This window comes from Enoplosus armatus, chromosome 23 (assembly GCF_043641665.1).
Source record: "Enoplosus armatus isolate fEnoArm2 chromosome 23, fEnoArm2.hap1, whole genome shotgun sequence".
Lineage (NCBI taxonomy): Eukaryota > Metazoa > Chordata > Actinopteri > Centrarchiformes > Enoplosidae > Enoplosus > Enoplosus armatus.
In genome coordinates, this window is record NC_092202.1 from 2,523,382 (window position 1) to 2,538,849 (window position 15,468).

The 15,468-nt window shown below is 41.5% G+C and overlaps 2 protein-coding genes across 3 annotated transcripts; one reads left to right on the plus strand and one right to left on the minus strand.

Annotated features, from left to right (window-relative positions):
- The first annotated feature begins 1,137 nt into the window (after positions 1–1,137).
- mus81 (MUS81 structure-specific endonuclease subunit) lies at positions 1,138–7,204 on the plus strand. The gene is made up of 16 exons (XM_070929986.1): positions 1,138–1,278; positions 1,799–1,928; positions 2,517–2,602; positions 3,115–3,243; positions 3,326–3,406; positions 3,536–3,624; positions 4,083–4,286; positions 4,369–4,539; positions 4,663–4,790; positions 4,899–5,011; positions 5,123–5,242; positions 5,457–5,552; positions 5,646–5,774; positions 5,987–6,090; positions 6,362–6,445; positions 6,979–7,204. Exons 1-16 carry the CDS (start codon positions 1,138–1,140, stop codon positions 7,043–7,045), a joined length of 1,872 nt encoding a protein of 623 aa, XP_070786087.1. The 3' UTR covers positions 7,046–7,204.
- Positions 7,205–8,279: 1,075 nt separating this feature from the next.
- Positions 8,280–14,196, minus strand: tmem185 (transmembrane protein 185). Of its 2 annotated transcripts, XM_070929811.1 has the most exons (7): positions 14,159–14,196; positions 12,766–12,942; positions 12,085–12,292; positions 11,742–11,825; positions 11,390–11,566; positions 10,679–10,802; positions 8,280–10,125 (listed from the first exon to the last, which is right to left on the minus strand). In XM_070929811.1, exons 1-7 carry the CDS (start codon positions 14,194–14,196, stop codon positions 9,875–9,877), a joined length of 1,059 nt encoding a protein of 352 aa, XP_070785912.1. In that variant the 3' UTR covers positions 8,280–9,874. The 2 variants fall into 2 exon arrangements, with proteins under 2 accessions (XP_070785912.1, XP_070785913.1); XM_070929812.1 differs by lacking the exon at positions 12,766–12,942.
- Between the last annotated feature and the right edge of the window lie 1,272 nt (positions 14,197–15,468).

The following is a 15,468-nucleotide window of genomic DNA, read 5'->3' on the forward strand; positions in this document are numbered from 1 at the left end:
TTGCTCTTAGTGGTTGACATTTGTGGTTTTGAGTGAAATGCCTTGACGACTATAGGATGAACCACATGGATGTTTTATCCATTCATGTGATATGTGTTTTGTTGTTTTACTTGTGCAAATAAATCCTAAATAACTAACTATTGTTATGTGTCTTTTGGAAACCACCGTGTGTTTCCTTGCTGAGCTGCAGCAGAGCAGACTGTGCCTCATATTGGCTTCGGTTAAACCTTTTGCACAAAACGAGGTCTGTGGATTTTGTCCCCCATTACTTTACTTCTATTTTGGACCAGGTTTATTTCCAGGAATTTGGCCTTGGTGTTTTGGTGCATAACAATAAACATAGTAAGAGAAAAAAGAGATAAAATGGAAGTACTGCAAGTCAATAAGCTTAATAGAACATTTAAAAATGAAAGTTTGGCAAATACCTTTTTCAGCATACATATGGACATGTGAGTATTATTTTAAGATAAACTACACTTTATTGTGCTTTCTCTGTATAAGTGAAGAAATTAAATGAATTGAAATTTGAAATACCAGTACAGTATCTATTAATTGATTAATTTGTTATTTCAATCAATCATTAATACTTTATTATGAAATAATTATTTATGATACAAAGCAATTTGTTTATTTGTCTGTTTTCTAATTGTATCATCGATTTATTTATTCCTTCACTCGTTTGTTCATGTTTGTCTTTTCATTCATAATTTCGCCGCTAGATGTCACTGTTCGTGACGTTGCCCCTTGCCCCGCCTTCTTCTTCCGGTCATGTGACTGCTGTCAACAAGGAAGTGCGCTGTGTATTTGAATACAAGGCGGTAGCAAGTGCTGCAAATCCAAAGGTGAGCAGCATTTTCAGGCACAGGCACGACTTACCTTTCCGTTTCTGTGCTAAATCTCTCCACACATGCTGCTTGCTACTTTTGAATTAGGTGGCTTGTTGTCGAAAACTTTCAAATAGCTAATTAGGTGTCTGCTAACGTTAGCTTTTGTTAGCTAAAGTTGCAGAACGCGGCTGTTATTAGCACCAGGTTCACTTTGTAGTTGTTTAAACATGTCATGGTGTGTTAGGTGGAAGCAGCCTCGTGTTATCCTAACAGTCTACCGTGTCATTTGTCTCCTGTCGGATCCAAAGGGATGCCATCTTCAGAGCCGGTCCCTTTGGGTCGGAAACGCGCCCTGCCCTCCTGCCCGAACCCGCTGTTCCTCAAGTGGCTCACCGAGCTCCGGGACCAGGCAAAAGAGAAGGGACTGAAGATCCAGCACACCTACCAGAAGGTAAAGAGGGCCATCTGGTCGGTTCAGGTCTACTGATCAGACTTTAGTTTCCATTTCTGTTTTTTGTGCGTGTAACGGGTGTAACGTTCAGGTGTCCTCATACTTTTGATCATCTAGTTTAATTTACTTAAACAAAGTAGACAATACCCTCTTTTTTTCTCACAACAATACAAATTACATTTGAAGACACTGGATACGTTGCGAAATGAAATTAAGAAGCAGACAAAGTTATAGATATATTTACAAAGTCAAGAAATATACAAAAATGACTTGTTTATAAAGCATTTGTTCAGGTGTGACACAACATATGACACATTTTATGTTGTGTGCACACTGTAATTTTACATTTTGTCATCAGTCTTCACCAGTATGTCCAGTTAACACTCTGTTCGCCAGCATATTTTACACCGAGCGCAAGACAAAAGTGCAGCCAAGAAACTGAAGGTTTAAATATGACACTGTGGTTGTGAAAGATGTAGAGGAAAGCAGAAACAGATCTTTGTGCATGTGTCTTTTTCAGGCCATCAGCTCTTTGAATAAGTATCCGTTACCGCTTCAAAGCGCAAAAGAGGCAAAGATCCTCCAGAACTTTGGGGACGGCATCTGTAAAATACTGGACGAAAAACTGCAACGATACTACAGAGAGAACGGTAAGACAGATGGAAGCATTGATGCATTCATTGACTGAGCTGTTTCTTCCTGTTGTCCAGGAGCCAAAGCTGCAAAACACTAGACAGAAAACTAAATAGACCTCACAGAGAGCCTGAAGAGGAATACAGATCAGCCGGTGGATTAAGTGGTACTGTAAAGGATTCTGTAAAACACTACATAAAGTACTGATGTCATAGAGAGAATTTAAGAAATGGATTGATGACTGCATTGAGAGGGATGTAAAATAAAAGATGGGAAACTAGTTTAAATATTGAATTGAAGGAGTCAGTAGACCTACACATACCACATATAAACTACAAAAATGACACCATGAGCGTTTAAGAAAGAGGAACAGAAAAAACAGAACATAAAACATGAAAGTAAGCTGGAAGAGAATAGATGTATAGATTTTAAAATGTCTGAGAGTTTCACTACAGCAGCAGAACTGACTTTGACTTTAACACATCTAATTTGTCTGTTGTCATGTGACAGTCTGAGATTTGTCTTTAGATTTTTAAAACAAGGCATTAAAGTATGTTGAAGTTATCAGTTTATGTTTCTCCTCTGTCTTCACTTCTTCTCTTTAGGTCCAGACGCTCCTATTCACGCTCTCCCTGAAGGAGCGCCCCCTCCTGGCAGACAGGACAACAACAGCCTGGCTCCCTCCAGAAAGGTAAATAGAGTGTAGTGTGCGAGTTTGTCTCACTGTGTGAACACACAAGTTATAACCAATCATAACATTTCCAAACAGAGTGAATATCTTATGAAAACTGCATGCTGCTGGGCAATATTGACAGAGTCAAACCAAACAATATATTTTTTGACCAAATACCTGAGTATTAGTCAAACAAGTGCAGAAGAGCAAACTTCAGGTTCTCAGGCATAGAGGAGCAGGAGTACTGATAAAAAGCCTTCAGTGTACATGGCTTGTACATATGGCGGATGCATACACATAAAAAATGATATGAGGACCAAGCAGGCAGACATTTACTGTTTATTGTATTCAGCTAACACAGTCTAATAACAGCCAGGACATCGTGTCTCTTAGGTGTTATACAACCTTTAAGAAAACACTCATTTTAAACTTTATCATACAACATCCTGTAGTAAGAATCCCAAACAACAATATATGAGAGGATGTGTGTTAATTACTTCAGTGACCTCTTGTGTTATCTGTCCTCGTAGAAGAATGCAGCCGGGGATCAAGGGAAAGACAGAGGAGGAGGAGGAGGGAGGAAGAAGAAGAGGGAGTACGTGCCCCAGAAGAGGTCTGGGGGTTATGCTGTGCTGCTCACCCTTTACAGAGAGTCGCAGGTACACCTTTCTCCGTCACACGTAGTTGAAGTATTGCAGACTGGCCTCAGTAATCACAATGTGTCATCACCTCTCTCTCTAGATCCCAGGTGGTAAAGGTTACATGTTTAAGATGGAGCTGCAAGCAGAAGCTCAGCATCTCTGTGACAAGTCTTTCACTGCCGTAAGTCAAACATCTTCTATAACACAACAACACCGTGCTCACGTCAATCCCAGGTATTAATCCTGTTCTCTGTATGTCTTCTTTTACATAGTTTCACTTCTTCATTTTGTCTTGTCTGTCTGTGTGTAGCCAGATCTAGGCAGTAAGTACACTGCCTGGTCTTCAGTGAGCACTCTGATTCAGAAGAACCTGGTGATCAAGACCCACAACCCTGCAAGGTACACAGGAAGCACACACACACGAGCAAGCATTCGTTTTTGTTCATTTTTCTTGTTGAGTTTTTGATTTATTTTCTCAAGAGATTACACTGTCTGTCTGTCTGTCTGTCTGTCTGTCTGCCTGCCTGCCTGTCTGTCTGTCTGTCTGTCTGTCTGTCTGTCAAATTAATGTTCCATCATCAGGTCAAATTTCAGTCCGTCCAATAATTAAGTTTATGACCAAATACCTGCAAAATACCTGATGACGTTCCCATCAGCCTCAGCTGTACTTTGTGTTTAGTGCTAATTAACAAATGTTAGCATGCTAACACGCTAAACTAAGATGGCGATAATGTTAAAGATCAAAGTTCAACTCTCTCTGATGAAGATGTTTTTCCAGGTCGTTTTTGCCCCAGAGATGTACCTGGGTCAGATCTTCAACACTGAAGGTCCTGATCACTCTCCTCTTCCTCGCTCAGGTATTCTCTGACGGAAGAGGGTCTGGCTTTGGCAGAGCGACTGGAGTCAGTAGAACAAGGGACTAAAGACGGCCCAGAGGGGGACAGAGAGGAGCTTAGAAGTGAAGGAGAGGAGGAGGAGGAGGAAGAGGAACGTGGTCCTGGGGTCGTGGATCTTACTGGTAGTGATGATGACGAAGAAGAGAAGGAGGAAGACAGAATACAGTGAGTGTACATTAAATAAGTGAAGTCTTCGTCCTCTGCTGTCTTTCCTGCTGGAACAAAAGGACTCATGTTCCCTTCACAGCCCTGCGGAGAGGCCGACCTGTGCCGCCCAGCCAAGGGGTGAGGGTGAGGGGTCGGGTCTTTCAGAAAAACCCCAGAATCTACAGGCAACGAGCAGAAAGCCGAATGGAGGATGTCTTCTACCCGGAACCTACGAAATTATACTCTGCGTTGACTTTATTGAGACGACTGGGTGAGAGAGCTGTCTGTTTTATTTATGTTGAATGTTTTAATAGTTAATAAATCTGTCTCCTCGTCCTGAGAGGATTCGTCCGTCCGCTTGTAAATTCCACGACTCGTTGGTTCGTTTGTGCAGCGGCAGCAACCACCGCAAGCAGGAGCTGGTCAAAGAGCTTCAGAGAAACGGAGTGACCTTCGACGTTCGGAAGCTGAACGTCGGAGACTTCCTGTGGGTTGCACGAGAGAAGGTCGCACCTGTTCCAGGTAACACAAACTAGGGGAAAATAACAGCTTGGATATATAATGTTATCTGCATGTTGCTCAGCTGTGTACGTACGATGACGATGCATTGTGGTCTCATTTCTCTCTCAGGTCAGTTGCGTGCCCCTGCAGGCAGGGAGCTGGTCCTTGATTACATCATCGAGAGGAAGAGGATGGACGACCTGTGTGGCAGCATCATCGATGGGCGCTTCAGGGAGCAGAAGGTCGGCGGTGCATGATCTTAATCCATAAAACTATAAATCAGTTAATCTGTAAAACGGTGACACATCCCAGTGGCCGGAACTTAACTTTTCCTCCCTTTCGTCCCTTCCCAGTTTCGACTGAAGCGGTGTGGCCTTCGTAGGCCCGTCTATCTGGTAGAGGAGTGTGGGGCGGCCGCCTCCCACCTGAGTTTACCTGAAACTACACTGCAGCAGGCCATCGTCAACACACAGGTGCAAGTTCACACACTCTTACACTTACAGACACTAGATCCAAACCAATATATGGTACAGTATACTGTATGTTGGTAAATGTGCAAAATATTACAATAATTTGTAGTATTTTTATGTATCTTTCATCCTCATTTTTCTTAGGTCGTTTTGTTGTTTTTATTTATATTATTATTTGTTATATTGCAATTATTGTGTGTGTGTGTGTGTGTGTTAGGTCGTGGATGGCTTTTTTGTGAAGAGAGTCCAGGACGTGAGGGAGTCGGCGGCCTACCTCACCGTCATGACGCGATACCTGAGTAAACTGTACCAGGTGAAACACACACACACACACACACACACACACACACACACACACACTTTTTCTATTGTGTGACGTGTGCATTACAGTTAGTTTTTGTTTCAGAACTGTACGCTGATCTGTCGCTCCAGAGAGCTGGAGGGTGACGGGGGAGGTGACGAGGAGGAAAGAGGGACCCCCTCCTGCTCCCTCATTTCTTTTGCAGAGTTCAACCACGGTGCAGTCAAAAACAAGGTGTGTGTGTGTGTGTGTGTGTGTGTGTGTGTGTGTGTGTGTGTGTGTGTGTGTGTGTGTGTGTGTGTGTGTGTGTGTGTGTGTGTGTGTGTGTGTGTGTGTGTGTGTTTACAAGCCCTCACCAAGTACATTTCTATTGACCATAATTATTTTCTGTGAATGTTACAGGTATTTTTGTGAATATATGTAATTCCTGTCCCCCCCCCCCCCAGTGTCAGACAGTGAGAGAAGTCTTCGCCAGACAGTTGATGCAGATTAGCGGTTTGTCTGGAGACAAGGCAGCTGCTATACTGGAGCACTACAGCACTCCGCACAGGTGACTCTGCACTCACCGAGTACTCTTACCTGTTATCTCCTTTTCTTTGCCTGATAGATGTTTTTGCAGGTCTTTGCTCTGATGCAACAGGAAGTGATGTACAGCAGCAACAAAGGTCTAATTAGCTTAGGTTTCGTTTTGGTCAAATTGTTTGAAAAGAAACGCTCATAGTTGAAAGGCTGAAAATGGAACAAAAGAATAATATTAAGGTGTACTACTGTAAGAGATAGAGAATTATATCTTTAAAACCTCTCTTCTCTCGCACCCTCAGTCTCCTGACAGCCTATGAACGGTGTGCAAGCGAAGCAGAGAAAGAGAAACTCCTCTCCTCCATCCGATACGGGAAGCTCAAAAGGTTTGTAGAGTGTAGTAATTCCAATGATTCATGTCGCATTTGTTGTTAACAGATGGAAACAAAGACAAAATATCATACCTGAGTAGTAGAAGTACTGCGACTTCACTGAAAATATACTGAACAAGAAGTTAAGTTACTGTCGAGAGATACACATGAACTGCCGTTTAATAACAAACTAAACAAAGCCTCTCTGTGAGCTGTAGGAAGTACATTTCTTCCATATAAACATTTGTTTAACTTTTATTATTACACGTTTTTGTTCCCCTGGCATGTTTGTGATCGCAGACTGAAGCCGTGTACACAAGGTGTTTATACTTGTATGATTCTATCAATAAAGTTATTGGAGGAAAAAAAAAAGTGAAGTGAAGTGAAAAAATAATTTCCAATTCTTAAATTAATCTGTTTAAGTTAAGTGAGTTATGGTTAGGGTTAGGCAGAACATCGTGATGCCAAAGACGCGTCCACACCAGTGGGATAAAAACAAAACATGCTAAATCTGATGAGTAACTTTATTTTCCGTCCCTGTTTTTCAGAAACCTGGGTCCGGCTCTGAGCAGAACAGTTTACCAGCTGTACTGTGCTCAAGGAGCTCTGTCGTAGATATAGTTTCTGTCTCATGGACGGATGCAAACTCAAGCTCACTCACTTCATTTTCACCTCCTACTTTACTTGAATTCATTTGAGGATGGTCATTTACATGTTTGTGTAAAACAGAAAGATGCTGCTATATTTTGATTACTGTGTAATATTGTTGCTTGTATGAAGGATCTCATAAATGTATCCTCAATAAAGTTTATTATTTTCAATAGTATTCTGTTGTTTTAATGCAAATGCTAAGGTATTATATCGCATGGACTAAAGATTAATCGTAGTACATACATGTCGAGATGTTGCAGTTCCCGACAGCTGCCACTAGATGTCGCTAGCGACATAATCAACTTCCTCTCTGACATGAATAAAAGTGCACCGTTCTCTTTTTGTGTACAGTCACAGATACAGGAACTTTAAAGTTGCATAAATGAAATGAAACTCGTAAAAAAAGTGACAAGAGAAATGAGTGAAGTCAAAGCTTTATCCCAGCTGATGCTTATATCTTACTGTTAATTAATAAAAAGCTCCAAAGGAGCGTACTGCGGTTTTGCATGTTTTAGCTCACATTCTAAAAATCATTTACATGGTAAGCTAACCATTTTACAGAAACTGCTACGTTTTTTTGTCTTTGTTTGTTGTCCTGGATTAACTCGACTGAAGCAAGTTTCAAGACTTCCTACAGTAAGAACAAATACACAATATGGCCAAAATGATTTGTAATTAAAGAGCCAACACCTGCAAACACACTGGTATGCTCCTCTTTAATTGCTGCAGCTAACATTTGACCCGACCCAGCTGTTTTCAGTAAATAGCTGTAAATCATTGAGAGACATTTCTTCACCTGTACTCACTTTGCAGACGCTGGAATGAGGTTTATAATAGAAGAAGTTCACAGCAGCCACCGATCACTGAGTATCACTACCTATTTTATCACACAGGGAGAAATTAATGAATTATAGAAGAGGCAGAGGTGGTGATGTATCAATAGACCACCATGCAGGGAAGGAACTCGTGCATTACAATTGCTATTGCACTTGTGTAAATGAAGTAAACCACATTATTTGGTGCAAATGAGTCAAGCTAAAAACGGTTTAACCGATGTAACATAATGACGTCATGCAGTTTAAAAGGTGGATATTTTTCTTAGTTTAATTCTAAAATAAAGAGTGACGTTACTGGGAATCCACCGGCTATCAGCAGAACAAATTCAGGTTTCTCCACTTGCAGCATGAAGAAAGAGTAATGAGCAAATCAGACCAATTTATTGGGGGGGGGGACAACATGTAGAAAAAGATGTACACTCAGCAATGCTGGACACTCCAGCAATCAGGCCGTCCAACAAAACAAGAGATGGGATGATTCTTTTTTGCTTTTCTGGCAACGTGCACACACACAAACAGGGGCTCTCAGGAGTTATACTCTCTACTCAATCCGATGTGGATTAAAAATAAAAAACAAGTCTGAAATGTTTCATTGTTCCAACTAGTTAAAGCCGGTAGTGTCTTTTATTGGATTTAGGTGCTTTGAGTCTCATATGGGAGATGTAGTATTTCCACATACCGTAAGATTATGAATGGCAGAAAGTTTTGGATGATTGTTTGCGAATACACTTTTTTTTTTTTGTGTGTTTTCCAAGTCGGCCTCAAACCTTCACTCCTGCCATCTCCACTCTGGTCCCTAACTTCTGTTATTTACAACAACAACAACAAAAAAACAGGAATACAAAAGAAAACTGACCTCTTGGAACAGATTAACAAAGTGCCATTTCCATTGTTCAGATCTGCCTTTAAAAAGCACACATGTACTTTACATTAAGAGTTATTGATTGCTTTAATTGTTCTTCCTGACGTGTAGTGATCCCTCCCTAGCTGAACTCTAACGTACAACATGGGGGACAAAACCCAGCGTCCTTATTCTGTGTAAAAACGCATCCTGACTTCAGTAATCCAAAGTCAAGTTGGTATTTTCAGAAGTTACAATCTTCTTAGTACCAAACGGCCTCTTTGTCTCACTATCTCTCCGTGCAAATGTCCAATGAAACACGAAGAGGGAATTTCAAAGTAAAAGGACTGTAACTTTGGAAGATACCCACTGCTGAAGCTTCATGTTATTTGGCTGCTCTTTTGAAAGCATCTCTTAAAAAGGTATCACGTCACAGCCGCTGAGGAATGATCACAACTGCCAATAACTCTTTCAATGTCCGTATGGGCATGTGAGTACTGTACTAAGACAGACCTGAACAAATCTGAACCTTTCCTTTAACCCCAGTCCTCTCATTTTCTCCAGCTGTATGGTCAGAAGTGACAACAGGAGCCGTTAAGGGTTCACTGATCCCAAATTCAAGAGTCTCTCCAATGGTCCCCATCACAAAGCAAGGCAAGCGTCATGTTTGATTCAGACACTCTTTGAACCTAAAGCAAACATCTACTGCTGTTACAGCGTCAAATATTTAATCCACACAGATCCAGCTCTTCTGTTTCGTCCCATCTGAGACGCTTCTGTGGTCAGTTTCCCCCAAAATGTCCATCTTCAGAATGGATAAAACTGGTAAGCAACACAGTGAAACTTCCGTTCCGTGAAAAAGAAGGCAGTCTGCTATTTTGGTTCCATGATTCAGTCCTCGACAGAGTCAGGCAGGCGGCGGGGGGGGTCTTTACTTTGACAGCCAGTGAAACCAGCGTGAGGATTCTGGATCCATTACTTACCCATCACCATGCAGAGTTTAGGTGAGGGGACCAAATCCTTCAGGACAGCAGATAAAAACCAAACACAGTGTCCTCTGCTGTTTTGGCTTTTTGACTTCAGTACAGCAGCCCCTACTTCAGCTCTGAGCTACTCTTAGTCCGGCATGTCGATGCAGAGTTTAGGCGGCGGGACGAAGTATTTCCCAGGGCTCTGTGTGATCACCACGCCGGTCTTCTTGTGGAACATGGGGGCGATCTTTGGTGGCGGCTCGGGGACGGGCAAATCCTCAGCCGCCTCGGGGTCCTCGCTGCGTTGGAGGTCATAGGACACGTTACCGTACTCTCGCAGGAAGGGGAGGAGCTCCAACAGGAAGTGACAGAAGTCCTTACGGATGCCAAACCACCCTATAGGAAGATGAGCACAGAGCGGCGCTCAACAGTGCAGCAACAATAACAACTGTGACAGGCGCACAAAGAATGACCTGGTTATTTGGTACCAAGATTACAGCTTAGAGCTGCAAAGATTAGTTGATCGACAAAAAATGAATCGCCAGCTATTCAGAATTGTTTTAGTCATTCTTAAGCAGCAAAAATGCCACAACTTGCTATTTTCAGCCTCTCAAATGTGAGAATTTACTGCTTTTCTTAGTCAAACAGTCAACTGAATATCTGTGGGTTTTAGACTGTTGGTCAGAAGATGTCAGTTCGCACTAATGCAAATTGTAATGGACATTTTTCACTCTTTTATAGGCCGATTTATTGATCATGAAAACAATAGTTAGTTGCTGCCCAAGAATTGACAAACAAAGCTTCCTGCGTGATAGAAGAAAATGTATAAATGACTAAACGTATTTAACAAAAAGCTACATTATGGCAAAGTTATACAAGAAGAATAGCAGTAAACTCCCAGTGGAGGTATTCGGCAGCCCACAGCACTTTACTGGCTTTAAATACTCACAGTGGTTCCCTCCCTTCTGTCCAAACGTGGTGGCCATGAGTGTGAGCAGGGAGAGCCAGAGTGGGACGAACACACACACGTAGCTCAGACTGTTGTGGCCGTCCAGCTTGTGCACCAGAAGGATCTGAAGAGACAAGTGGATGTTATGAGTCAAAGGCTGTCGATGGGAGGCAAAAGTGCACGAATCACGTGTGTTGAATGGAGTGTTTAGACGGTGGCATTTTTACGACATGAATTTAAGAGGACTTTTTCAGGACTTAAATCCAAGGTAACGTTAGCTACGACCTAGCACTTTAGCTAACTGTGTAGCTAGTTAGTTAACGCTGCTTGACATTTTAAAATAACAACAAACATAAATAGGTTTAGGATGAAACCTTTTATCATTACAAAAAGTGATAAAACGTTTCTACAAAACTAATTTTATTATTACAGCAACTTGCTTTAGATCCAACTCTCCTTCAGGAACACAGGCACTACAAAGGAGATTTAATTGGTGTGTGTATTTAATTTAAAGAATGACATTTAAAAGATGTCATTTAGGTTTGAGAAAATATGTGAAATTGTAAATACATTAACTAGCCTATTTTATAAAATAATTAACTGTCTTGCAGACATATAATCACATTTATTATTATTATTATTATTATTATTATTAATAATAATAATAATAATAATACAGAACAATAACAAAACCTTAGTAGTTGAACTCACCTCAAAGGTGAGAAGCGGCACGACAATGGTCATCCAGCTGATTGCCATGGTGATGTGAGTTCGCCGTTGCTCGGCGATGATGTCAATGGAGCGGAGGAAGAGGACGGACCAGATGATGTAGTAGAGGACAACAAGGCACAGGAAGGACATCAGGATCCACAGCGGGACACACACCACCTGCAGCACACACACACACACACACACACACACACACACAGGTATCATTAATGAAGATGAAGGTATGAACAATATTATCACCATAATACAGATTATTCACACACTGTGGAAGCATAACGAACATGTAGAACACGTGAAAAGCAAGTTAATTCCAGATCTACTCTGTGTATCTCACCAGCCAAGGCCAGTTGATGATCCTGTCCAGCCTCAGAGCGATGAAGATGAACTGGAGAATATTTACTGAGCACAACACCTCCAGCTGAGGAGAGGAAGAGGGAAGACGTGAGTCCAGCACTGTACTCATTTTCAACACAATAAATGTCTCTCTATTAAAAACTAAAGTATCTTCCTTTGATATTTTCTCACATAATGTTCAGCAACACACACAGAAACTCTACTGCAGAATGCACATTTCTGAACTCAAACTATCTGGCCACAGTTACGAGTGTTTGGCTGTGGGTTTGTTTTGGTTTCCCACTCTGGTGTCAGGGTATCATCACACATATCAGACCCTTTACCTCGAGGGAGCGGTCGTGTCTAAACCCCCAGACGCAAGCTGCTACAGAGACCGGCGACACGAAGAAGAGAGGCATGAAGACCAGAAGCCAGAAGTAGTTTCCTCTCGCCACGCGGTCGCACACCAACACCTCGAACATCAGCAGCAGGACGTGGAGCCCCACAGCGATCAGCATGGCTTTGAACTCCACACATGTCTCCCCTTCAGCCCTAACAGAGGACACACGAAAATCAGAACATCAGAAAGTTCCTCCACACTGACACAATCACACAAAGACATAAAGCAGAGGAGCTGTTATAAACATATATTCAATATCGTGATATGACACCTAACATGTGGGAATTTAGTAAAATTGCAGTAATACAGCAGGAACAGGAAACACATAATTATCGCATATGAATATTGATGTTTTTCTCAAAATGATTGTGATATCTGATCTTGTCATTGTCACCAAAATCAAACATAAATCATGAAATTTGTACAGAATCTAATCATCTACAGCTATGAATGGGATCAATAGTCTCGTTAGCATGTGGGTAAAAAAGTAAACAATTTCATGTGCTGGACTCCTCGCAGTCTTGCATTTTTTTGCAGCCCTTTAACATGAGTGAACCCCAGTTGCCCCATTAATACCTGACTGGTGGCCACTAGCCCACAAATGTCCACGTGTGAGAAAGTCTACCTGTACTGGGGGTTGTGCGCCCAGACTCCAGTGCCCACAGAGGCCCCAATGATGACCAACAGCTTCCACAGCCATATTGGGGTGAACACAGCCCAGTAGCTCCACTGGATGACTCCATCCAGCCTCAAGGACAGCAACACGGAGAATAGCAGCAGACAGGAGTAGATCAGGAACTTACTGCACCAGGGGACAGAGAGAGACATGTTTGACAGTTGACGCCAATGTAAAGGATGCCTACATGCAGCCTTGTGAATGCCTTACTATTTTGAGGTTTGGCAGTTACAAAAACAATGCAAAGAAGATGTGGTGCGTGGAGAGTGTGTGGAAGTGAAATGTCATTTCTTGCAGATAAAGAAGCATAAAAACAAGAATGAGTGACAGAGTATGTGGATAAACTAGCTGTAATCAGTGTCCACATTATAGGAAAAAGTAGGATAACATAAAAAAGAGGAACTAGAAAGTTGCGGTGATGGAGACAGAAGACTGTGGAATAATCGTTGGTACAAATAAAATGAACGGACGTGAGCATCAACGGATGAAAAGGAGGTTGGGAAAACTGATCTTAGTAGGATGGAGACAGTATAATGTGAGTGTCAGAACAGCTGATATTCCCAACCCATGGCTGTCATTAGCTTTACACTCACCTGTGTTACACACCACACACCCATTAAGCTACCCAGCCCACTGAACCCTTCTAACCCCGACCTGCCCCCTAATGATGTGAAGAACCGGGCTGACCCCTCGGATCTACAGCATTAGCACTGGACACTTAGTCCATTATTGTTAAAAGCCATAATTCGTGTATTTTGTCTTGTTGTTGTTACAACTTTTGACTAATTCTCTAGTCGCCATTTCGGCTCCCATTGAAATGTCTTTTTTTTAATCTAACTTTATTTTTTTGGGAGGTATTGCCCTGACTTGTTTATCTCTTGAGTCTGGAGCCGTTGAGGCCCTGGGAAGCTCATTGAGGTGTCTATAACTATAACGTTATGTGCTACCTAAAGTATGAAGCCTAAGGTATTAGGCTAACTATTTTAACTAAAACCACACGTGAGAGATTGGCTAAATAGCTGCAGTTAACGTATGTTACAGTTAAGACAACAGACATTAGCTAACTGTTAGCTTTTACTAGCAAATCACAAACGTTGTTTTAGCTAGCATGCTAGCCAGGCCTTGTAGCTGATATCTTCTTTCCGCTTTAAGTACTATACTCCCAGTAACCACATGATTTACACTATCAGTTCAACTACTAGGTGTGTACAATAGTCACAAGTACAAAACACACACTTTCTGCACGGTTTCGTACGGCAGCGCGAGGTACGCTGCCCAGTCAAGCAGCGTTAACTAACTAGCTACACAGTTAGCTAAAGTGCTAGGTCGTAGCTAACGTTACCTTGGATTGAAGTCCTGAAAAAGTCCTCTTAAATTCATGTCGTAAAAAAGGCTGGTTGGCTAGCCAACATTAGTTTTCCGTGTCGTTAGCTAATTCACCGCCTAATCGGTATGCTACACATTGTAATTTCGGTGGTAGTTGAGCTTTTACGTTCAGTGTCATTACGGCTCAAATCGCTAGCCTGTGTGTTTTGTTTTTGCCCTCGGAAATCACGTGACGAAACGAAGATAGCCGAACGTTTTCCGACGTGAGCCAAGAGATGAGAGAGCGTGGAAAAAAGCCATAAAAACAAACAAAAATGAAATAATATATTTAACTAGTCTCTTCTTCACGTGAAAGACAGTTTCATCAGTATGGTGAAATATAGTAACCATATGTTAAGAAGAAAAATCCCTAAATCTATTATTATTATTATTTTATTTGTGTGTATATTTATATCTCAGTGCCTCTGGAGAGCAAACCAGATGTACCAGATGTACCAGATGATTCTGAGTCACTGTGTCAATCATCAGTTTGACTTTTGATTTAAAACAGTCAACAACAAAAATAACTTACTTAACACTGCTGTGGAACAGGCTCATGGTCAGAGATCAGGGGCCATTAGATAGAGTGGTAGCGGTTCCCTCTGTCACCAGTAAGGACACCATCAAACCCTATTTTTTTGTCAAAAACAACTGGAAAATTGTCTGTTTTTGTTCAGTGAATCATTTGTACCATGATGTAATGTATGAGTCATGTGATAAAGTCTTTCCACTTGGCTTCAACAGTATATGCAGTATATTGTGAAGTTTCGAGTGGAAGACAACAGTGTCCTGATTATCTGCACATTAATGCTGTGATAACAATATTCACATATCGTCTTTTATTTCTATGTTGGAGCTGTTATAGGGATCAGTAAATCACTGCCTGTAATTGTGATTTCTGCCTTGCAAAGACTCACTTTGACATTTTGTATGGCACTGTGTTTAAAAAGCAATATGTTTCAAGGCCCAATTGGCTCTTCAGCAAGTACAGAAGAATCAAACTCTGGTGCCTCCTTGCCAGATTCAAAACAATATCAATAATAATAATATTCTTTTATGCCACAATTCTCTTTAGCCTTCACACAGAATACTCTCTTCTAACACCCACCACAAAAATGAACTTTTATTCACATCACAAAACCGATGTGAGAGTCTTGGTTTCTGGGGGAAAAACCATCAAATTTCCAGTTTCCCTCCAACTCCTGATAACAAATACTTTATTCTAAATCCACTGTTCTAGAGGAGGAAGTGATTCATTTGTTTTATTAAACGTCTCCTTCATTCCCA